The sequence below is a fragment of the Hoplias malabaricus genome, chromosome 13, assembly GCF_029633855.1.
Source record: "Hoplias malabaricus isolate fHopMal1 chromosome 13, fHopMal1.hap1, whole genome shotgun sequence".
Classification (NCBI taxonomy): domain Eukaryota; kingdom Metazoa; phylum Chordata; class Actinopteri; order Characiformes; family Erythrinidae; genus Hoplias; species Hoplias malabaricus.
Genome location: NC_089812.1, coordinates 36,818,884 through 36,844,494, shown reverse-complemented (window position 1 = coordinate 36,844,494; position 25,611 = coordinate 36,818,884). Strand labels below are relative to the sequence as shown.

The following is a 25,611-nucleotide window of genomic DNA, read 5'->3' as shown; positions in this document are numbered from 1 at the left end:
TTGGAATGAGTTTAAGTGGCATTCATGATTCAGAACTAATAAGGGGTATATCTACCTTAGGGGCCAGTGAGGCCCAACCAGATATTGCAGTGGGGCATTACATGTATATCATCACTGTCCATAAAAAATAAATAAAATACTACATTTGAACACAGCTGCTGTTCTTCAGACTATGTGTGTGAAAGCGTCATGGTGAATGGATCAATAGAAATGCTCCAAAATTGAAAATGAATAAGGGTTTGTCCTTCTCCTGTGAATATATGAGTTTCCAGATACATGTATTTCTTTGCGCAGCAACAATATTGTTTTTCTTCATAATTAATGTTACACTTGACAATGTACTGTCTGATACATTTCAATAACCTTCCTGTACCTGTTGCCCCAAGTGTGTGTTAAGAATTGCTCACTAGTGTGTGTTTGTGTGTTCACTGCCACGGAGGGTTCAAATGCAGAGAAGCAATTTCCCTAAGGGGATCAATAAAGGTGTTTCTTTTTCTTCTTCTTATTCTCCTTCTTCTTCTTAAAAGAAGAATCTGGAGGAATACCCTCATACTGCAAATAAAGCACAGGATATGCAGGTGTCCACAAACATTTGGTCACACACTGCAGCTCTGGAAGCCTGATGATCTTTCAGTCGCTACTGCTCTACCGCGCTTCCATCTTTTACCGTGGAAGCCTCCCTGTTGCTCCTCCCCCTCCTGATGACGCGTTAACCCCGCCTCTTGGCTGCAGAGCGCGCGCGTATATAAAGGCAGGCTGCGGAGTGCGCGCGGTCGCAGTGTATTGGACAGCTCGTGGTGCTGACGGCGCAGCGCACGGGATGGAGGAGTCTCACGGCGGAGGCGCGCGCTGGGCGCTGTGGGCGCTCGTGACCCTTTGCGGAGTTTTCTTGAGCCGCGTCTCGGCGCAGGACTTCGGCCAGACGCAATTCATCTGCACCTCTGTGCCCAAGGACGCGGACCTGTGCGCGGCGACGCTACAAAGCACGGGCGCGCGCGGGGACGAGCTGAAAAGTACGCTCATGCAGCTGCGCGAGACTGTGCTGCAGCAGAAAGAGACCATCATCAACCAAAAGGAAACCATCCGCGAGCTCACCTCAAAGCTCGCACGTTGCGAGAGTCAGAGCGCGCCCGACAGCGGAGGAGGTGGGGGGGGAGGAGGGGTAGGAGGGGGAGGAGGAGGCAGGAGGAAAGAGACCGGCTCCAAGAACACCATGGGGGACGTGTCCCGCGGACCAACAGACACTTTAACCCATCTTTCGCAAACACTGCAGTCCCTGAAACAGAGGCTGGAGAACCTGGAGGTGAGTGAGAGCTCTGCCTGCCCTTCCTTTCAAATGCACTTTTTAAAAAAGCATATTGAAACTACATATGATGCATATTTTAATGCATTAGTATTAGCATTAAGTTGAAACTTCAAATATATAGCAATGAAAAATATTTAGTTCTTTATTTTAGAATATTTATCATTCAAAATTATGTATTAAAATCTGAAAACACTTAAAGCAAAGCCTTGTAAAGTTAGCTTCATTTTTGTGTTTATTAAATATACACACAGTGTTATGAAACCCTCAGAAGAACAACAGTAGTCTTAATGTCCAAACATACGTGTACTGTAAAATCTGTGGTGGTCCTCTGAAGGGCGGATTCTAATTGTGCAAATGGCATTATATTTCTGCATGTAGTGAGCTTTATTATTTGTAGTTGCGAATTAAAGCACACTGAATCATCACATACAGGGACAATGACATTCAATTGTTATTTACAGCTTTCATGAATAAACTCTGTATGGAAGTTGCAGACATGTTCTCAGTTTTAGAAAACTACAGAACATAAATTGCCAAAAATCTTTGCATGCAATTGAATTTTCAATATTTCTATTTTGGATGTGTGTTTATTCAGGACCCCATTGTGTGAAATGCTTCGTTCAGATTGGTATTACAGTGGTATAGTTTATGGTATTGCTCCCAGTACAAGTCAATGTTCAGTACAGTACCTTAGTATATATTCAATATAATTCCAGTACAGTTTAGAACAGTTAAGTTTAGAATCATAACTGCATAATTTCAGTATAATTTCAGCACTGTAAATTGGTGTATTTTCAGGATAGGTATGAAAGGATAAGTTCGCTCCAGAGAGTTCACTCCAGAATGTCAGTATCATTTCAATATGAGTTCAGTCCAATATCTCAGTAACATTTCAGTATGAGTTCAGTCCAGTATCTCAGTAACATTTTAGTACAAGTTCAGTCCAGTAACTCAGTATCATTTCATTATGAGTTTTGTCCAGTATCTCAGTAACATTCCAGTATGAGTTTAGTTCAGAATCTCAGTAACATTTCAGTACGAGTTCAGTCCAGTATCTCAGTAACATTTCAGTACGAGTTCAGTCCAGTATCTCAGTATCATTTCAGTATGAGTTCAGTCCAGTATCTCAGTAACATTCCAGTATGAGTTTAGTTCAGTATCTCATTAACATTTCAGTACGCGTTCAGTCCAGTATCTCAGTAACATTCCAGTATGAGTTTAGTCCAGTATCTCAGTAACATTTCAGTACGAGTTCAGTCCAGTATCTCAATAACATTTCAGTACGAGTTCAGTCCAGTATCTCAGTATCATTTCAGTACAAGTTCAGTCCAGTATCTCAGTAACATTTCAGTATGAGTTCAGTCCAATATCTCAGTTTCATTTCAGTATGAGTTTAGTCCAGTATCTCAATAACATTTCAGTACGAGTTCAGTCCAGTATCTCAGTATCATTTCAGTACAAGTTTTGTCCAGTATCTCAGTATCATTTCAGTATGAGTTTAGTCCAGTATCTCAGTTTCATTTCAGTATGAGTTTAGTCCAGTATCTTATTATCATTTCAGTATGTGTTCAGTCCAGTATCTCAGTAATAATTCAGCACGAGTTCAGTCCAGTATCTCAGTAACATTTCAGTACGAGTTCAGTCCAGCATCTCAGTAACATTTCAGTACGAGTTTTGTCCAGTATCTCAGTATCATTTCAGTATGAGTTTAGTCCAGTATCTCAGTTTCATTTCAGTATGAGTTTAGTCCAGTATCTCAATAACATTTCAGTACGAGTTCAGTCCAGTATCTCAGTATCATTTCAGTACAAGTTTTGTCCAGTATCTCAGTATCATTTCAGTATGAGTTTAGTCCAGTATCTCAGTTTCATTTCAGTATGAGTTTAGTCCAGTATCTTATTATCATTTCAGTATGTGTTCAGTCCAGTATCTCAGTAATAATTCAGCACGAGTTCAGTCCAGTATCTCAGTAACATTTCAGTACGAGTTCAGTCCAGCATCTCAGTAACATTTCAGTACGAGTTCAATCCAGTATCTCAGTAACATTTCAGTATGAGTTCAGTCCAGCCTCTCAGTAACATTTCAGTAGGAGTTCAGTCCAATATCTCAGTAACATTTCAGTATAAGTTTTGTCCAGTATCTCAGTAACATTTCAGTACGAGTTCAGTCCAGTATCTCAGTAAAATTTCAGTACGAGTTCAGTCCAGTATCTCAGTAACATTTCAGTATGAGTTCAGTCCAGTATCTCAGTAATATTCAATTATGAGTTCAGTCCTGTATGTCAGTATCATTTCAGTACAAGTTCAGTCCTGTATTTCATTATCATTTGAGTACAAATTCAGTCCAGTATCTCAGTATCATTTCAGTATGAATTTAGTCCAGTATCTCATTATCATTTCAGTATGTGTTCAGTCCAGTATCTCAGTAATAATTCAGTACGAGTTTAGTCCGGTATCTCAGTATCATTTCAGTACGAGTTTAGTCCAGTATCTCAGTATCATTTCAGTATGAGTTTAGTCCAATATCTCAGTATCAGTTCAGTATGTGTTCAGTCCAGTATCTCACTACCATTTCAGTACCATTTCAGAAAAGTAACACAGTATAATTGTATAATTTTTAATTTATAATTTTAGTATAATAACTCATTATACTAAGTGTAACTTCATTATGAGTTTGGTACTCTCTAATTTCAGCAAAAATCGGTGCTGTATCTTATAGTATAATTTAATTGGAAGTAAACCCTAAGATCAGGACATGAACTTAAGTTGAATATAATGATTCAGTATTTTAATACCATCACAAAGTGGAATTTCAGACCAGTACCATACCTAAGAATAAATCCAATATAGTAATACTGTAAATATTTAGCACAGCAAAGGGTTATATATTGAGTGTGTGTTCAGTACAGTCACTATGTACTCAGTAAAATTTTAATGTTGTAACATCTGTATAATTTCAGTATGAGTCTCAGAATAAGTTGAATGAGTCCAGTAAAATAACTAAGTGGAATAACTAAGTAATAAGTAAAATTTCAGTACAGGCTCTGGGCAGTAACTCTGTATGATTTCAGTACAGTCTCTTGGCAGTAACTGAGTATAATTTCAGTACAGGCTCTGGACAGTAAGTAGAAATTCTGTATAGTAACCCAGCAGAAGGTGGTGCTGCAGTAGCTTCTAATCTTGAAACTAATAATGGACACGGGCAAGTCCACCTGAGGACAGTGCTGTGGCACACACAGATTTAGCTCTGTACCAACGTGAGCCACTAAAGCCCTTAAAGAATTTAATCCTGCTTTTTGGCAGTCCTGTCCTCGAGAAGGGACATAATTCCTCTCTTTACATTTGCTGTAGTAGTGAGCATGTGAATCATGTGCAAATGTTTGGACACCACTGGCCCAGTGATGATTTTGACCCTTTTGTTTAGACTCTTAGTAAAATTATGATACAATCTCTAATTCTGGCTCTAGTCTGTAGAAGTTGGTGCATTGTATGAATTTATTTATTGAACATAGACAACAAAATATTAAATAGCCTACATAAATGTGCCCAAATTTTAGCACAGGTTTATTTTACTTGATCTGTTAAACACAGCTGACAGTGGATGTGCAACTAACAAATACAACGCACATCATTTGAGCAGTAGTGGCAGGCATCTGCAGAGAATCTCACTGAAACTCACTCTTTTCTCCACAGCAATTCAGCCGCAACAACAGCTCAGTGCAGGCAAACAGTCTAAAGGATCTGCTGCAGAATAAGATCGATGACCTGGAGAAGCAGGTGCTGTCCCGTGTGAACAGTTTGGAGGAGGGCGCTAAGCCTGGTCTGCGCAACGACACAGAGCAGAGAGCACGCGTAGAGTCCACCCTCACCTCCCTGCACCAGCGCATCACTGACCTGGAGAAAGGTCAGCACAAACCTCTTGAGCTTTTTTGTGCTGTTTTTTTGTGTATGATTCAGTCTGTACATATAGATGTTTTGCTCTGAGTGGCAACCCAATTCAATAATATCAATGATAAAGAGTACATCGACAGATTATTACCATCTAGAATATGGGCAATTTTGACAAGTTTGTTTGCTTATTTACTTGTTGTTTTTGTTTACACACATTAGTCTCTCAATTCATGTAAAATTTTGCACTGATGCTATGAGCTATCAACATGTGATTCCCAATAATATTGAGAATAACGAGTAGCATAAAATCATAATTGCTCTGATATATGGGCCCCTGTGATAGGCGTGATCTGAGAATCACGGATAGGAGTTTATCTTAAACTCAGATAAATGAGATTATTCAGTATGATCTGTGAACAAGGTTGTGTTTGTTTATTAATTCATGAACCAGTCGATGATTTCATGCAAATGTTTTACACTGAGAGACAATAATATAAGCCAAATATGACAGAATATTAGTAAGATGAAGCCTATTGAGCATGCCTAACAAGGATCTAGCTCACTATTTCATCCAGTTTATTATTATTTAATTTTTTGCACTGGTGGACAATGCAAAATCAATGTGATATCACAATAATATTAATGGTACATTTAATAGAAAAAAATGACTCTCTAGTTCAGGGTCCCCCAAACAGGTGGCCCACAAGAGTTAAACCTTTGACCTGCCACCAACACAGCCACAGTCACATTAGGTTTGTTTCCTCAAATTTTTGCATGGGAAATTCCTAATTTTTCTCCACTACTGCTAGAATACCAGCGCTCTTCAGATGTGAAACTGCTGAGACAAAATGCAGGAGGGTTTCTCAGTATGTGCCCTTACGTTTTCATGTTCTTGGGAAACATCATCAGTCGCAGCCCAAACCCTGTTCTGTTTAAAAGTCCACATCTAGCCAAGTAAAATCCAAATACCTGGAGAATGCACTGGGATGAGACTCCTTTACACCTGAGAGAGTCAGATATCCTAGAATATATTTTGCACCAACTCCCATCCTCTGTACTCGTGAGTCGAACTCGTCAAGTTTGTACAACCAAATAGCAGTTTGAACTTGAAGTACTTTGTATTGAGAAACAGCCTAAGTGAAATGCAAAAACTGGGCCTTAACGCTACTGGTGCCAAAAGAAAAAATGGGCTCATGAATCTTCCAGTGCAGTTCCATGATATTGAAATATGTAGTGGTTAGTTCCATTGAGCCTCAATGAGGAGGAAGATGGATCTGTTTACTCTCGAATAGAAGGAACACAGAAGCCTCTGTAAGTAGGTAGAAGATGATTTTTTTTAATTATTTATTTGTGCATGAGGAAATGTGTGGCATTATTAACTGATAATATCAATTATAATGATCATAATGGTAGAAAATTGCCCCTGATAGACTGGCTCCTATGATAGATCAGACTTGTGTGCCTCAGTGACTGGGGAGGAGGAGCAAGAAAGGTTGTACTGCTTTGACACATTGCCAGTTTTGTAGCATTGGAGCGGTGATATTCAGTCAAAAAAAAAATCAAAACAAGAATCTTTTTTTTTTTTTTTTTTTTTTTACACATTGCCCACCCCCACTTTTTTTAAAGATAAAAAAGGAAAAAAAAAGGGGGGGGGGGACCTAACCCACTGGCTTAATATTTTTTTGCTCTTGCACATGCATCTATACATAATAAGATAGATAGATAGATAGATAGATAGATAGATAGATAGATAGATAGATAGATAGATAGATAGATAGATAGATACTTTATTGATCCCCAGGGGAAATTCAAGGTCTCAGTAGCTTACAGACTTACAGACATCACATACAACAATCACTAAACAGCAATGGACTAATAAAGTTAAAAAAAACAAAAAAAAAAACCCCTAAAACAAATATCAAAATATCAAAATCAAATACCCAAGAAGTTGACATAGTGTGCTTAAGAATAATCAATCAATCATCAGAATAATCAAACATAGCCTGGCAAGAGTCTGTGATACCGTGTGCAGCTGAGGATGATCTCTTGAGTGCAGCATATGGTTTAAAAGTTGAAAAAGTGGATAGTGCAAAGGGTATGGAATGTGCAATATCAGTATAGTGCAATATCAGTGCAGTATCAGAATTAGAAATAAATATATTAAATAAAATAGTGCAAGGCAAGGCAATTCAGTGCAATGTACCTGTAATAAGTATAAACCTACTATTGTAGCTGTCAGATTAAGATACACATGAGGTAGATGAGTTGGTTGACTTGTCCAGTGGTTGACCTGTCTATTGTCCAGTTAGGTACACATGTGCAAATATGGAGGAGGTGGAGGTGGTGGTGGTGTTGGATGGGCAGACAGACTATGCAGAGAAGTCCATCTCTCCTCTTCCCTTTAGTGAAGCATTGAACAGCTCAATAGCCCTGGGGACAAATGACTTCCTCAGTCTGTCAGTTGAGCCTGGCAGTGAGCGAAGTCTCCAGCTGATCAAGCTCTTCTGCTTAGTTATGATACTGTGGAGTGGATGGCACTCATTGTCCAAGATGCTAATCAGTTTGTTCAGGGTCCTCTTGTTTGATATGGAAGTGATGCACTCCAGTTCAGCCCCCACCACAGAGCCAGCTTTCTTAACCAGCCTGTCTAGTCGCCCAGCATCCCTCTTCTTGAGAAGTCAAAGAACATGATTCTCACAGCACTGTTCCCCTTGTCCAGGTGTGAATGTGTCCTGTGTAGTAGATAAGTGATGGCATCCTCCACGCCCACTTTCTCCTGGTATGCAAACTGTAGTGGGTCCAGTGCATGGCGTACCTGGGGTCTCAGTAAGCATAAGACCAGTCTCTCCATTGTCTTCATCACATGTGATGTTAGAGCCACAGGCCTGTAGTCGTTAAATTCACTCGGATGTGGCTTCTTAGGGACAGGGGTGAGACATGATGTCTTCCAAAGTGTTGGAACTCATCCAAGATGGAGACTCAGGTTGAAGATGTGCTTCAGTGGCTCACCCAGTTCAGCAGCACAGGCCTTGAGCAGCCTTGGACACACTCTGTCCGGCCCGGCAGCCTTACCAGGTTGTAGTCTCCTCAGCTGTCCTCTGATGGGGGACGATGGGGGGAAGGGGGATAGGAGCAGTGGAGGTGATTGTCTCGGGGGGTAGTTGGATGGCTGGAGACTGATGGCTGTTGACTGCAGCCGTTGACACCGTGTGAGGGAGGGGTGTGATAGCCTGTGATGGGGGTCGCCTAGAGTGTGATGGAGGTGTTGGTTGGTCGGGCAAGCACACAAGAGCAGTGTCCGAGTCAGTAAGGGGTGACTGGCATACCACTGCCATCGGAGCTGGATCCGGATCAGGGCGGTCAAACCTGCAGTAGAACTGGTTCAGCTGATTCGCCATGTCCAGATCCCCCTTCACAGAACAGCTGCTCTTTTTGAGGCCAGTGATGGTCTTCATACCATCCCAAACCTCCCTCATGTTGTTCTCCTGCAGCTTCTGTTCCACCTTCTTTCTGTAGTCCTCCTTAGCCTCTTTCAGCTTAACTTTGAGTCCCGCCATGTCTCCCTCTCTAAATGCCATTTTCTTCCTATTGAGAAGGGCCTTGACATTGCTGGTTATCCAAGGCTTGTTGTTGGGAAAGCAGCGTACAGTTCTCATGGGAACAACAATGTCCATACAGAAGTTCAGGTAGTCTGTAGTGCAGTGTGTGACCTCCTCTAAGTCCTCCCCACTCTGCAGCACACTCCAGTCTGTGGATCCGAAGCAGTCTCTCAGAGCCTCACCTGCTTCAGGTGTCCATTTTCTGAAGGTGCGTGTGGTGGCTGGTAGCCTCTGTACTTTGGGCTTGTACATTGGCTGTAGATGAATGAGGTTGTGGTCTGACTTCCCCAGCGGGGGGAGTGGCGTGGCACTGTATGCATCCCTCAAATTTGGGTACATGAGGTCTATTGTTCTGTTTTTTCGAGTAGGGCAGTTGACAAACTGGTAGAAATTCGTGAGAGCCTCAAGCTTGCAGGCAGAAATCAAGAGGGAGGGAATAGGGGATTGTACAATGAAACAGATAGTGTGAGAGTGCTCTACATTAGTACTTATGTATTATGGAGTTGGTTATTTATGCCAAAATATTACTGATTATCAGTTCCTGGATGCCTGAGCCTCTGTCACTGCTGAATGCATGAGTAGAGTGGTCAGATGGAGATTTGAATAGTACACAAGGTGACATATCAATCTTCATAATTTAAAAATTGGCTTTATATGCTGAGAAATAACCCCCAGACCCATGAAATAGATTCTTTCTTGTACTTACAGGACAGAAGGAAAACAGACCACTAGACAAATTCCAGCTGACATTCCCCCTGAAGACCAACTACATGTATGCTAAAGTCAAAAAGAGTCTGCCGGAGATGTATGCCTTCACAGTGTGCATGTGGATTAAATCAAAAGCTTCTCCAGGGTTCGGAACACCATTCTCATATGCTGTTCCTGGTCAGGCCAACGAGTTGGTTCTTACTGAATGGGGACACAACCCAATGGAGATACTTATCAATGACAAGGTAAATAAACAAATATCCTTACTTTTATGATCATATGCACCAGCAAGCAACCTCTCAGAGTTAATAAGAACAACATATATTCTGTAGAGTTTGAAGCTTCTGGAATAGATTTAGACTAGACATTGGAACACTGCTGTGTGAATTTTGATATTGCTCCATCAGTCCAGAGAACCTAGTTCCATTGTATTGCAAGCCATAGCTAAAGGGATCTATACTCTACAAGCCTACAGTTTAGCATAGCACAAACTGTGTTCACGTTTGACTGTGGATGTCCACAATAAGGGTGCACTTACATTTTGCAAATACGCTTAGAAACCTTTGGACACCAAGTGGACACTGATAAGTGAAGGAATGGTGTCACATTGCCAAACACCCAAGGGCCACTTACTGGGGCTTCACTGTTTTTGGATCCAATTCTGTTAAAGATGAAAATGCTTCATCCCACATATTTTTCTTCAGGTTGCTAAGCTACCTTTTCTGGTCAATGATGGGAAATGGCATCATATCTGTGTTACCTGGACCACTCGTGACGGAGTGTGGGAAGCCTTCCAGGATGGAGTGATGATGGGCACAGGGGAGAATCTGGCCCCTTACCATCCAATCAAACCCCAAGGAGTGCTGGTTTTGGGACAAGAGCAGGCAAGAAAGTTTGATTTTCATTGACCTTCAACTTATCCTTGAATTCAGTGACAAGGAATCAGAGCTTGCAGGGGTAAATGTGTGTGTGTATGTATCATTTTCAGAGGCACGCAGATTTTTTTTTTTTTACACTGATTGAGCAACAAGTGTAATTGCCCTGTTTTGTTTGTGAGGCATAGGGCAATAATGAAAACAGAACAGGATATTAGCATCAGATTAGCTGAACGGAATGCTTTTTTGACAGCTTACTATCCAGCCTGAGGCCATGCCACCAATATAGTTATTAAATTCCCCATGAAGCTACAACAGCAATGGCATTGAATACATGGAATTAAGAACTAATGTCTTTGGAATGACCTTAACCTTATTAAGAGCCCTTATTTAGATTAAGCTGAGATTTCTATTTGATTCTAAAGCAAGAAACAGCAGCAAAGACTTCTGGGAAGTCCTTAAAGGGGACACTTCAACTTAATAGAACTCAGATTTCAATATAGGGTGGAGGACTTCAACCAATATATAGGTGCTTGTCATAAAATTAGAATATCATGAAAAAGTTGATTTATTTCAGTAATTCCATTCAAAGAGTGAAACTTGTATATTATACTCATTCATTACACACAGACTGATATATTTCAAGTGTTTATTTCTTTTAATTTGATGATTATAATGCACAACTAATGAAAACCCCAAATTCAGTGTCTTAGAAAATTAGAATAATACTTAAGACCAATACAAAAAAGGATTTTTAGAAATGCTGGCCAACTGAAAAGTATGAACATGAAAAGTATGAGCATGTACAGCACTCAATACTTAGTTGGGGCTCCTTTTGCCTGAATTACTGCAGCAATGCGGCATGGCATGGAGTTGATCAGTCTGTGGCACTGCTCAGGTGTTATGAGAGCCCAGGTTGCTCTGATAGTGGCCTTCCGCTCTTCTGCATTGTTGGGTCTGGTGAAATCTGTATCTCCATAAAGTTGGTCAGCAGCATGTTGACCATGGACTTCAGAAAACACAGTGGACACCAGCAGATGACATGGCACCCCAAACCATCACTGATTGTGGAAACATTACACTGGACCTTAAGCAACATGGATTCTGTGCTTCTCCTCTCCTCCCCCAGACTCTGGACTTTGACTTCCAAAGGAAATGCAAAATTTACTTTCATCAGAGAACATAACGTTGGACCACTCAGCAGCAGCCCAGTCCTTTTTGGAAGCGAGACGCTTTTGACGATGTCTCTTGTCCAAGAGTGGCTTGACACAAGGAATGCGACAGCTGATTCCTAAAGCACTGACTCCATCTGCAGTCCAGTCTTTATGAATCTCCCCAACATTTTTGAATGGGTTTTGTTTCACAGTCCTCTCCAGGGTGTGGTTATCCCTATTGTTTGAACACTTTTTTTTTTACCACATCGTTTCCTTCCCTTCACCTCTCTATTAATGTGCTTGGACATAGAGCTCTGTGAACAGCCAGCTTCATTAGCAATAACCTTTTGTGTCTTGCCCTGCTTGTGTAAGGTGTCAATGGTTGTCTTTTAGACAACTGTCAAGTCAGCAGTCTTCCCCATGATTGTGTAGCCTACAGAATGAGACTGAAAGACAATTTAAAGGCCTTTGCAGGTGTTTTGAGTTAATTAGCTGATTAGAATGTGGCACCAGGTTTCTTCAATATTGAACCTTTTCACGGTATTCAAATTTTCTTAGATACTGAACATGTGGGGTTTTCATTAGTTGTCAGTTATAATCATCAAATTAAAAAAAATAAACACTTGAAATATATCAGTCTGTGTGTAATGAATATACAACATTCAATATACAATATATAATATACAAATTTCACTTTTTGAATGGAATTACTTAAATAAATCAACTTTCTCATGGTATTCTAATTTTATGACCAGCACCTGTATACATTGTAATGGTTTCTGTTGTTACTGCTCCACAGGACACACTCGGTGGAGGGTTTGATGCTAATCAAGCTTTTGTGGGTGACATGGCAAACTTCCACATCTGGGACCGGAAGTTGACAGAAGGTGAGATTTATAATCTGGCAACATGCAGCAGCAAAGCACAAGTGGGCAATGTTTTCTCCTGGCTGGAAACCAGCATTGATATCTATGGAGGAGCATCCAAATGGACATTTGAGGCTTGCCGCCAGATGAACTGATCTTCATGGGAATTACAAAGTTACCAAGAATCTTGGGTTTTTCCTGACTCAACCCTTCATCCAATCATTCATCTTCAGGTCATTCAGAAGATTTGGACACAATCAATGGACCAATTTCACCAGGAAATTTTCAGTTACATGTCTGAATAATTTCTTCAGCATCTTTTGTTTCAGTCATGCAAAGATATACATCTTTGTTTGGAGTTTGCAATTCAAAAGGAAGTGTAATTATTTTTCCTCCCATTTTGAAGGCACAGTGCTTTTAACTTCTGCTGGGCAAGTGATGCCTTACTGGTCTATATTTGACACATAGTGGCAAAGGCTTTCCATTCTGATGGCTTACTCATTTTTAGTATTGGAAGCTGTGTAGTTTTACATTAGGATTTGTGAAATCACATAGGCTCTTACTACATCCACCTCCCACACACCAAGAACCACAAACAAATCTTGTCAATGTCCAATGATACTCACTGTGAGCAATGGTGGAACCTGGAAAAGAAAGTAGAACAAAACAAGGACAAATGTCTTATTTTTCCTCTTACAGTTGTTTTCTTCTCCTCACCACTTGCTTAAATTTCTCTCTGTGTGGCTGTGAGTGCGTGTGTGAGAATGAAATCTTACTAATTGCCAACATGTTACAAGCCTGGGTGCCTTTGGGCTGTTGAAGTATCTCAAAACTCATTCTTCATCACTTGCAATGTATTTGTTCTTGTGTGTTTATTTTTTTGTGTAACTACTGATTTCCAAAAGCTTTGTTGATTATGATCTCAACATGTAACAGTTTCACGGGGTGATCACGATTGAAATGACAAGCAGTCAGTGCTTTTTTTTTTCAAGGCGGTTTTGTTTAGTAGTGTGTTCAGCAGGTGTTTGTACTTTCTAAGGAATGTTCTATGTACAGAAAACAGCATGATAGTCCAAAATGCTGCAAAACGCATCAATGATTCTGCTTTTCCTATCCTCCTTTTGGGTTGAGATTTTATACAGTATTGTTATATGCTAAAAGCATGGCAGCACTGAAAGTCTAATTTTTCTAATAAAATTGTGATACCTAAAACAGCATGTCTGTTTTGAAACATTTGCTTTGTGTCATCTATTTATGAAATCAGTCTTTTAATCTATGCAGCAAGGAATCCCAAGTCCTCACATGAACCAGGAATTATATTATTACTAAATCCCTTTGAAGAATTTGAACAATTCCTTAAAGATACAGTGGCAGCAGGACTGTAAAGTTCTGTTTTCATATTATTACACAGGATATACTGGTATGTAACTGTCCACTTACGTTCTGCAAATTATAAGGGGGAAAGATTATTTATGGTGTTATCACTATGCACACTGTCTAAGTTATCTTATTACAATTGAACAGATTTATGGATGACTTGCAAGTAATCACAGCATTTTGTATGAAGAAAAGAAAATATCCAGGAACCACTTTGTGGTAGGTATCTTACAGTTGTTGAAGTGTTTTCACTCAGCTCCCCAAGCATGAATTACGTTTCTGAAACTCACTGCAATTGTGACTTTTTTGTATGAAATTGTACAAAATCTGCATTTCTGGTTTTCCTCGCTATAGGTACTCAGTACTTACATACTGAACTTGCTCACAGTACCACTTGTGAAATATACATCCTTACAAGTTCTTCATTGTCTGTAACCACATATCCAGATCAGGGTCGCAGTGGGTTCAGAGCCTACCATGAATCATTGGGCGCAAGGCAGGAACACACCCTGGAGGGGGCACCAGTCCTGCACAGAGCAACACAAACTCACACCTATGGACACTTTTGAGTTGCCAATCTACCTACCAATGTGTGTTTTTGGACCGTGGGAGGAAACTAGAGCACCCGGAAGAAACCCACACAGACACAGGGAGAACACCTTACAAGTTCTTAAGTATTTTAAATTGTGCTATTTCATATACCTGGTAGGTTTCACATAATTTATTTTGTAAATGCGCACTGCTGGTTACTAGTATATTTACTGATTACCTATGAAATTATATTATATAGTAAAAATAAGGGGCTGCCAAAACAGGTCCAGACGATCAAGTGGTAAGGCCTCATGTGTGGTTTAAAAAAACAATATCACTAATTTAGTAATGAGTGAAAATCAAACTGTATAATGCCAATTTAAAACCCGTGAAAACTCAAGCATTAAGAAATAAAACCTGAACTGTTAATGGAAGCCTAGTGTTAAGGATCTTATCAATTCTGTTGAACAAAACAATGAAATCTAATCCAATTTTATGCTATCATGTAGATGGGAATATTAAACTAACTTTGAAGCAATACTGAGGTCAAGACAATGAAGGTTTATATGCATGCAAACACACTCCTACACATTTTGCATCATAAGCAGCTCACATTTGTGCTGAATAAATCCTTAGGCAGACTGGATGCAGACAGCAGCTCAAGGTGCAGCCCATCACAGCCAAGGTAAACAACCAATACACAAATGTCCAGCCCAGGACAACTCTCCTTGCATCAGTTGTCAGTGTGTTTATGGCGTCTGCTTCAATTTTCTTTTTATCTCTGGTTCTATAGAAGTTCACAGCTCCTAGCGATGATGATGACTGAAAGAAAATCAATGCTAACACCTTCGATCAAATCAGGGAATGGAGTAAGGGAAATGTACAATAAAAGTATTTTTGTTCAATTAGTGTTCAAACAGTGGAATCAATGTCCATTTTTGAAAAGTTCATAATCTATATCCTTTAGTTATTAATATTATACCAAAACCATTCACACCCAAGCCAAATTTGATTTATAGAGAATATCTATTTGATGAAGTGGTTTCTTTGGGCAGGAAAAGTCCTAATTAATTCATACACGTTAAATGTGTTGCACATTTTGGAATAAATGCTTAAGCACCATTCCAAATTGTCCTGGTTCTGTGCTGTTTTGAGCATTCTAATCAACTGTAACTTAATGAAAACTGATGCAGTACTTTCTAGTTAATTGAATGTGATGGCTAAAACCAAAGAGCCTTATGAGGACCTCCGGTTGCGTAATGGGGCTGCTTACAAGAGGGGTTAAAGCCATAAAGAGCAAGAAATTTAGCAATCATTTAGCAATATAAAAGTGAAGCTTTTGACCATAAGATCACAACCACAATCAAGTATAGTGGTGGAAATATAATGATTTGAGGGTGGTTTTAGCCAACTGATCAGATAAGCATCTGGAAGACTCAATGTCACCAGGAGAAAAGAGAAGAATATCAGGCAGAAAACCTTTGGCCTTGGGCAGGAGTGAACCTTCCAATAAGAAAATTATCTGAAGCTTACAACCAAAATGGTCATGAAATGGTTAAAAGAATACAAAGTCAAGCTTATTGTTCCAGACTTGAATTCTGTAAAGAAACTGTGTAAAGTATTAAAGATCAGATTGGGACAAGAGGACATTCCGCCCTCAAGGTCATGGAAATCCAATGCGGTCAATTAGTGATTCCAATAATGCATTGGACTTGCATGGTACCTACTCTAACTGAGTCAGTGCCTGGTACCGTTCTAGTTTGCCCACTATCACAGCTCCCCCCTAAATATGTAGCTGGTGACATTGAAAAGCACCATCACTAAGAGAAACAGCGAGCTACAGAAACCACAACAAGGTGGAATTATTGTTTACTTATTGTGTATTTGCATGTTGTTTTTGTGACTGCCACAGCTCTGTGGAATAGGTTATCTCAATCTACCACACTACATTAGGCACTGAACAGGCCCAAGTATTCAATTATGTAATTGAGTATTCAATTCAATTACTCAGTTATACTAAAGACAATGCAACAAGAAGTGGCCAAGAAAACAAACAGAATCATGTTCAATAAAACCAATCCCAGCTGGCGATCTCAGCTCTAGTCCAAGAAGAACATTGAACAGCACATTTCACGTCATGTTTTCCCTACACAAACATGACTGATTAGCTGCGAAACAAGAGCTGGTACTCCTTATGAAACCACACCATCCATTCTCCTAATTTTCTAGATTGCCCACAAGTGCACTGTATCCCATTTCCCAGATGATCCATGAAAGTTCCATGAATCTAAAAGTCAAGATCAATTTACAGCTCAATAATATCCAGCTCCTCATTAGTGGCTGCATCAGACCTGGAGCTTGTCTCTAAGCCATCAATATCTGGCCCTCATACATCAATAGCTTATCCTCACCTTATCGTCCAATCTTCCACACATCACCTAAATCCATTATGGGATCTCAAACAGGGCTCACATGACATCTTCCATTTCTGAGCCAGGCTTTCTCTCCCCAACCAGCCTCTACATCTCAGTTGCCAGAGTGGTCACAGGGGATTGTCCAGAAATAGGAACCTTTCTCTTCACACCATTTGCTACTGTCTTTTCTGCTCACTAGCCCAGATTTGATAGAGACATAGGGCACAGGTACTGCAGCCATTCATTACTGTGGCAGAATCTAGTGCATGTGCTGTAGCATTTGCGTTTTTTCTGTGCTTTCTTCATTCTTCTCATCCTTCCATTTGTTTACTTCATTCTTTGCATTTCTTTCTTTCTTTCTTTCTTTCTACATGTCCTCTTGGGAGTGCCACACTTTACTCCTACTTGCCTCCTTTATTTTTTTTTTCCGCCATCCTTACCATTTCCATTTTCTTTAGTGCTTTCCTTCCAGCCATGTGTTTCTTTCCTTTTTCATGTTTCATTTTACCAGTTTTTTTTTTATCTCCAGCTCTTATTTCTTTTTCTTTTCTTTTTTTTTTTGGTTTCTACAACATTTACACCTTTGTTTCTTGTCTGTCTTTCCCACCTTCCTTTTTTCAATTATTGTTTCCTTTCTCACCCCTTTCTTTCCTTATTCCTACATGACTTCTTGGTATCTCACAGTTTAGTCCTACTTTTCTCATTTATTTTTTCATTCCTCCTTTGACTTTCATTTAATTTAGCACTATCTCTCCAGCCATGTTTTTCCTTTATTTTATTTTATTTCCTTCTCTTATTTCCATTTCTTTCTTCCTCCAAAATTCCCATCTTATTCTTGTCTGTATTTCTTGTCTGTATCTTCCTTCTTTCCTAACTCATATTCTTTCCATCTTTGTTTCATACCTGCAATATTTGTTTCCTTTACTTTTTCTCTTACTGTCTTTACTATCTTTCCTTTTTCTTCCAATTCTTACCTTCCAATTTTCTCCCTGCTGCTTTCCTCGCTGATGGAGCATAATGAGTATGCACTAAAGCACTGCTGGCCAGAGGCAGGGTGCATAATGAAGCCATGGAGTTGCGCACCAGCATAAATCTGTTCCACTCCCCACCTCCACCACCAACCATTCTGCAGCTTTGTGCAACAGCAGTACGTAAGGAGGCCACCCTTAGCACGTACTGTATTCACGTCACTAACAAGCTCCGGCTGCTCAAAATACACCAACAGCTGCTTGTTAAACCCAACCCATGTTTCAAACCTCCAACTCAACCTGGCATGAGCGCTCAGGGCCAATTTGGCTGGTGACAAGTGAAACACTGAGTAACCAACATTTGATTTTGTGTGTGTATTTGTGTTGGATTCCTCCATATTCAAAACACAGTCTGACCTTGTACACCACACACAGGCCTTTGTAAAAATGGCCTTCATGCCCTTGCAGTCTGTGCCCAGTCAAGTAACACAGCAACAGGAAGGACACTTCACTGTAAACCCCCCGCACCAGCACCCTCCAAATCCCTCTCCCATTACTTCACCACCTTTTTGGAATATTTAATGAGCAGAATCACCACATATTCCGCTCCCAATGGTCAAACTAAAAAAAAAAATATATGACCTGTGTAGGTAAACAGGAGGATCTCAAAGTGGCTCAGTGTGTGAGTGGCTGGAGGGCGCTTATGATTTATTATAACCATAAAAGCCCTCAGTGTTTGCACTAATCAGCCAATTGCTGACTTCCTTGTTTCTTATATATAATTAATAAATAAATAAATGACTCTTTCATTCATTTTTTTGCTAGTACAACAGTAAGCAGAATTTGACTATGCAGGAGAAAAATAGAAAGTAATGGTCTCAACATGTGTGGTACATCAAATGAGGTGTAGGGCCAGAACTCTCCAGTATGTCACAGCTATATTCTTCATACTGTTATTCATCACTGTCTGCAAAGCCAGCATAAGAGCCTTTAGAGCTAGATGTAAATTTCCCAAAGGAAGCACATAAAGGTTATTCTATGATCTAGTTCCCATCCCCCACCACCCAATAAATCAATCCAGAGGAGGTGGCCATTAAATCAGAGGCACTCTGCACCTGTTCAGTCAACTGGACAACCTCGTTCAATATGTGTTCATGCCTTCTAGTTCGAAGAGGATCACAGAACTCCATTTGTAACTTGAAAGACCAAGCAAGTATTCATTCAAGAAACTATGCAAAAAGCAGCAGGGCAAATAATTTATTTCTGTAGGCTATTTGATACATCTATTGGCTCGTTCATTCATTCAATCATTCATTATCTTTCATTCATTCATTGATTCATTCAAGTCCCTCCAGCGGATCATGAGGACAGCTGAGAAGATTATCGGTGTGTCTCTTTCCTCCATCACAGACATCTACACCACTCGCTGCACCCGCAAAGCCCTCAGCATTGTGGGAGATCGCACACACCCTTCACACACACTCTTCAACCTACTGCCGTCTGGAAAAAGGTATCAAAGCATTCGAGCCCTCACATCCAGACTCCGTAACACCTAGAGACTAAGACTGGACTGAAGGAGTGCACACACACACACAACTTCACAAAACACTGGTCTGTTGGACTGAAATGATATACGGAAAATGAGTGTACTGTTTACTCATATCCTGTTTACATCATGGTTACATCCAGTTACCGTTTACAGCACAAATACACTGTAATTTATAATTATAAAATGCAGTATCTCTCTCCCTTTTTTTGTATTGCATTGTATTGTATTGTATGGATATTGATTTGTATTTTCTTAGCCATGTCTTTTGCACTTTAATGTGTGTGCACTGTTTTATGTTTGCACTAGCTTTGCACTAGTTGCACTTTAATGTTGTGTATTGTTTTATGTTCTATGTCTTTTGCAGTTTAATGTGTGTGCACTGTTTTATGTTTGCACTAGCTTTGCACTTTAATGTTGTGTATTGTCTTATGTAGCACCTTGGTCCTGGAGGAACGCTATTTCGTTTCACTGTGTACTGTAAACACTGTATACTGCTGAAATGACAATAAACTTCTTGAACTTGAACTTGAATTTGAACTCATTATCTGTAAGTGCTTATTCAGTTCAGGGTCACGGTGCGTCCAGAGCCTATCTGGAATCATTGGGCACAAGGCAGGAATACACCCTGGAGGGGGTGCCAGTCCTTCACAGGGAAACACTCACACACTCACACTCACGGACATCTTTGAGTCATCAATTCACCTACCAACGTTTTTTTTTGGGCTGTGGGAGGAAACCGGAGCACCCAGAGGAAACCCACGCGGACACGGGGAGAACACTCTCTTGGCTCTTACTAGATTAAATGCAGTTATAAACTAACTAAAGTTTGGGAGAAGGACCATGCATAGATGTCTCCTCTTCAACATTTACTCACTCTAAAAAAACACTCCTTTACCCTTACCTTCTTATGACAAAATTCGCACCCCACCACATCAACTCCTCCTATCCACCCATGACTAGGTCTTTGCTTGGCAAGGGGACGGCACACAGAACTCCAGCCCAAGTCCTTCTAACACCTCTTCCTTGCCCTGCTTTCATCAGGAGTGGTCTGTGCTTTGCAAATTGGCTGTCTGCAAAAAAAATAAAATGAAAAAAAAAAAACAATAAAAACATCATCAATCTGACACATCATAAATGCTATACTCTGAGTGTACATAATTGCAGTTTTGCTATAAACTGATAAATCGGCCTTCAAGGATTCATTCATGACAGTGATGTATAGTGCCTCAGAATTCTGAAATGACCCTAAACACAATTATTAACCAGAACAAGCATAAAAAGTCACTGAATTTGCTTAAGAGGATCTTGCAGTGGAAAACACATTTTTACATCGTATAAAAAGGTATCGGTATATAATAGTAAACATTAGCAAATAAATAAATAAATAAATAAATAAAAACAATATTCATATCTGTCATAATTAGTTTCTATTGCTGCAAAAAACAAATGTGTATGTATACATGAAATCCTTCTTGTATTGGGAAGGAGATGCAAATCGAACAGGGTTTCTGTTTCATCTCTGACCTGCAGTTTCCTCTCTGGAAGAATAGAAAAGTAAAAACAACAGAAGCCAGGCTGCCACCTACATGTTCTGTAGTGTACTGCAATCCAGCAATGACTGTAGATTATTTAGTGTTGAAGTTATTGATCCCATAGCCAACAAAATCGACAGAGAAGTGACCTTTCAGACATTTCAGACCTTTTCAGTGACCTTATTATCTGTAGTTACTTCTATCATCTCATTTATTTATTTTCTTTTTTTAAGTTTTTCCCTCTTTTTTTATCTTATTCACTTATGATTATAAAATGTATAATCCAATGCACTTTATCTCAGTCTGAGACTTAGACATTGCACCTAGAGATGGATATGGACTGTCTGGATGTATACTAAGCTGGTGGCAACAAACAAATTGGTTTTCCATGCATTTTTGTTTTCTGAGTAAGACAGTCGCTGGCTTGAAAAAATCTTTTTTTTGGTTATTTCATAGTATTTTGGGTTTTTTTTTAGGATCAAGTTAATCGCAGTAAGCTATCATAGCACTTTCTGGGCCATAGCACTTTGTTTCATGCAGGTCTGTTTTTGTTGCAGCACCACTGATATTCTCATGCCTAAAACATGGTATGCAAAAACACTGGCTAATTTGCATGTCACTGAGATGGTCCCTCCTTGGCAAAGCTGATGAAAGAATGATGAAACCCACCACACTTTCTCCAGTCTGGCTTGTGAAACTAATTTGCCCTTATCCATGTCTAAAATGGCAGGCTCTGATGCTCTGGACACCTTGCTTATGTTCCAGGCTGCTGTATTAGATTCATATCATCAGTGCTCAGGGTTCTGTTTGAACACAGCCAACAGTTAAATATTCCTCCACATCAAACCACCATTATATGGCATGCAGCAAGTTCTGCTTTGATACTGATCAGGCCATACATTCCATATGCCAAATTTCTCCTCCTCTCTTCTCTCCTCCCAGCTTCCCAGCCCACCCACCTCCTCCCCCAACACTGTCAGCCTTGCACGCTGCATGCCACCTGCATGAATAATTGATTTCATTCCACTGTGGGAAATTCTGCTGGGGATTTGCACCAGCATTCAAGTACTGCCCAATCCAATCCAGTTCTTTTCCTATATAAGAGTGTGTGCATGAAAGAGTGTGTGAGGAAAGAAGGATTGATACAGCTTGAGAATTACATTGCGAACGAAAGGATAGGACAATCACAGTAAGAATATGGTAGAAAGAGAGAAAGAGAGAAAGAAATAGTGGGGAGGGAGGAAAGTAAGACAGAGAAGGTGTGCAACAGGAGAAAGTGAGTGACCACATCTCCTGCAGATGTGCATTAATGGCTAATGTTCACCTGGTGCACCACCCCAACCTGAACTATCCCGTGCCTTAACACAACCGTCCCACCCCCAGAGTAGCTCCACTTATCTGGACCTCCACCCCACGCAGACCTGCCAAACCCAGCCCACTGCCAGCACCTGGCCCCCACATGCAGCCACAGGAGCAGACCTACGATACAGTGGTGAAAAACCAGCCCCCACCAGTGCTGTAGACCTAGGTGAGGTCAGCTGCTTACTCTTACATGGAGCAGACTGCTGAGTTAAGTGACATAATCACTATACACAGTCAAATCACAAATACATATACACACACATATACATACATAAAGAAATAAATCATATGTTTTTTTTCTTGCACAAAGTTTGTTAATGGTTTATTTAAAAACAGATGCACAACCGAAATCTTCATTACACAGGTTTATCTCCTTTTAAAAAACTACTTTTATTATTATTCTCAGTTTCATAGAATTTACAATGAATTCTCTGTCTATCTCAGTGTAAAACATGCAGGGCATAAAGTCATCTCTATTTGGGTACAAAAGAAAAAAAAAACTGAATTCAAAAAACTGATTTCATCACTCACTGTCCAACTCAACTACAAAGAAATAATCCTCCCATCTGTTGAAAACACTGATTTTGAAAAAGGTAGATATTCTGGTGGAATTATTATCTGGTACTGTCTAAATCATTCATTCATTATCAGTAACCCTTATCCAGTTCAGGGTCATGATGGGTCCAGAGCCTTCCTGGAATCATTGGGCACAAGGCAGGAATACACCCTGGAGGGGGCGGCAGTCCTTCACAGGGCAAAACATTCACACACTCACACTTACGGACACTTTTGAGTCACCAATCCACCTATCAATGTGTTGTTTTTGGAGCGTAGGAGGAAACCCATGCGGATACAGGGAGAACACACCACACTCCTCACAGACAGTCACCCGGAGGAAACCCACGCAGACACAGGGAGAACACACCACACTCCTCACAGACAGTCACCCGGAGGAAACCCATGCAGACACAGGGAGAACACACCACACTCCTCACAGACCCGGAGGCCACTCCTGCCTAAAACAGAACTGTCTAAATGTATAGTCCCACTAAAATGTGAAAAATATCTAATTTGAATGAAAATGAAGTTACAGACACTCCAAATGACATCATCTTATGTTGTCTATATCCCTCCTAGTGAATCCCCTTATTATGAAGATATAATCTCGTTATGAAGATATAATCTCGTCTCTACGACCAGATCAGCAGTTTTCAGGCCCAGGGAAGTGAGCTGATCTGTGGAGACCTGAACACCCGCACAAGATCTCTACCTGATATCAACACAGAAAAAGGCAATAATTATATATCTGAAAATAATTACAAGATTAATTTAACCAGTCTCCCCAATACAATCCTGATTCACAGGTGAACAGAAATAGAAAGGCTCTCCTGCAGCTCTGTCAGAGTATGGGTCTGTACCTGGTCAACAGTAGAACACGAGGGGACTTTCTGGGAACATACACCTTCTGCTCACCTCTTGGCAACAGCACAGTTGACTACATGATCACAGATCTAGACCCTTTCTCTCTGTGTGTTTGCCATCTAACCACTAACCCCACTGTCACTGCATTGATTAGAAGGGCAGAGACTAACAGCACTGCACACACACAGCCTAGTAAGCTGTATTGGCCTGGTGTGGACAGAACCTTCTATCTCCTGTGTGTCCGTCCACTCACTCTCAAAGAGAAAAAGCTGACTGCCTATTTGCGAATGTCAGAAGGCTCCAACAGGAGATCTCCCAATTCTGTTCGTACAGCTTGCATAAACCTTCTCTGTCCATTTGAACACTTAAATCGAAAAATAACTTTGAAGGAGCATCCATTTCAAATACATTCTGAAAACCAGCGCCCCCTGTGCTGCAGTGCCTAGCAGATTGGCTGGTGCAGATATTTTTTCAGTTTAAGAGCTTTACTATGCTCTTGATTTCCTGTGGTCTCTGCTAAATACTGTAGCTCCACTATTTCGAGCTCCAGATCTTTAAGAGATCTGGTTATTAAATCAAATTTATTTGTATAGTGCTTTTTGCAACTGATGTTGTCACAAAGCAGCTTCACACAAATCCAGTAATAGGAAATAATATCTTGAAGGTATTCAGGAGCGAGCCCATGTAGGGCTTTATATGTTAATAACAGAATTTTGTAAACAATACCAAATTTAACAGGCAGCCAATGCAGTAATGATAGAACTGGGCTGATATGGAGTCAGGACACTGGCTGAAGTATTTTGAACTAGTTGAAGTTTACTTAGATTTCTGCTAGTGTATCCTGAGAGTAGTGCATTACCATAGTCTAGCCATTAAATAATAATAAAGACATGTACTAATGTTCCTGTGTCATGCAGGGATAAGGCATTTCTAATCTTGGTGATGTTGTGACTATATTTTGACTGAATAATTAATCTGAATCAATTATGAGTATTCTGAGTAGGGCCCTGGTGGTCTGTAAATGTTAAATACTGAAAATGGGTTCTGTTATGTGTCCGGATTTGTGGAAATAACCTTGAAAGAAGTGAATATGTTGCATTGTTTCTGACTGATATCTCAGGTATTTTGGAAAATTATACATACTCCACTTATTTTGCCTGATAATCTTGGGCTATGTACATAAATATAGCCTACAGGGGTGGCTTCATTTACTGCTGAATATTCCTTTGGTCTAACCCACATTGCCGTGAGACAGAAAATGTCAAATTTACGATGACTGCTTTTGAGTTTAGAGATCTTATTCTGAGTGACCCAAACTTTAGATGAGGTGTTGCTGCTATCATCTGAATATGATTTAATATTGATTATGTTGTTGAGACGGGCTGATTGAGTTTTTCTACATTTAGATTTAATTCAGGGCAAAGACACGGTCTCAATACAGTTGAACCTAGGTGACGCCTCAATGCAGTTTGCAAATGGTCGGTTTAGTCTGTCTTTCTGTGGCCTGGTCCTGGCTCTGGATTGTCAGCAGCTGTTTACACTACTCTGCTGACTAACTAAAAGACTATGTGATTTGCTGCAAGAAAGTAAGGCAGCACCCTCCCACATGGGGTGGATACCATCTCTACCTATAAGACCAGGCTTGCCCTTGCAATGTAACCAATTGTCTATAAAGCCCACTTGTTTTTCCAAACACCACTTGGGTATCCAGCAGTTTAATGCCCAAATTCTGCTGTATGCTTCAGCGCCATGCCACACTGGGATGTGACCAAAGCAAATTGCAGCATCGGATATAAAAGGAAGGCTGCGGCTCAGGGGATAGGGTCTAAACTGGCAAGGAAGGAGGTCAGATCAGACCAGGATGGGGAGTCTGATAGTTCTCTTTCTGATTCAGGGTGGTCAGCGTGCTCGCAGGATGAGAACAGGCCTGTACAGTACACCTTGTACAGCCTGTTAAAAGTGCTCTGATTATAGAACACTATCATTCGACATAAATGAAATAAGCTACTCCTTTAGGGGCGCCAGCAGTAACAGTTAGCTGTTTACCGGGAACCAGAG

General features: G+C 40.3%; 1 protein-coding gene across 1 annotated transcript; it reads left to right on the top strand.

The window, feature by feature from the left end:
* The first annotated feature begins 788 nt into the window (after positions 1 to 788).
* Positions 789 to 13,608, top strand: nptx1l (neuronal pentraxin 1 like). The gene is made up of 5 exons (XM_066642066.1): positions 789 to 1,303; positions 4,999 to 5,209; positions 9,504 to 9,748; positions 10,208 to 10,387; positions 12,332 to 13,608. Exons 1-5 carry the CDS (start codon positions 821 to 823, stop codon positions 12,551 to 12,553), a joined length of 1,341 nt encoding a protein of 446 aa, XP_066498163.1. The 5' UTR covers positions 789 to 820; the 3' UTR covers positions 12,554 to 13,608.
* Positions 13,609 to 25,611: the final 12,003 nt, after the last annotated feature.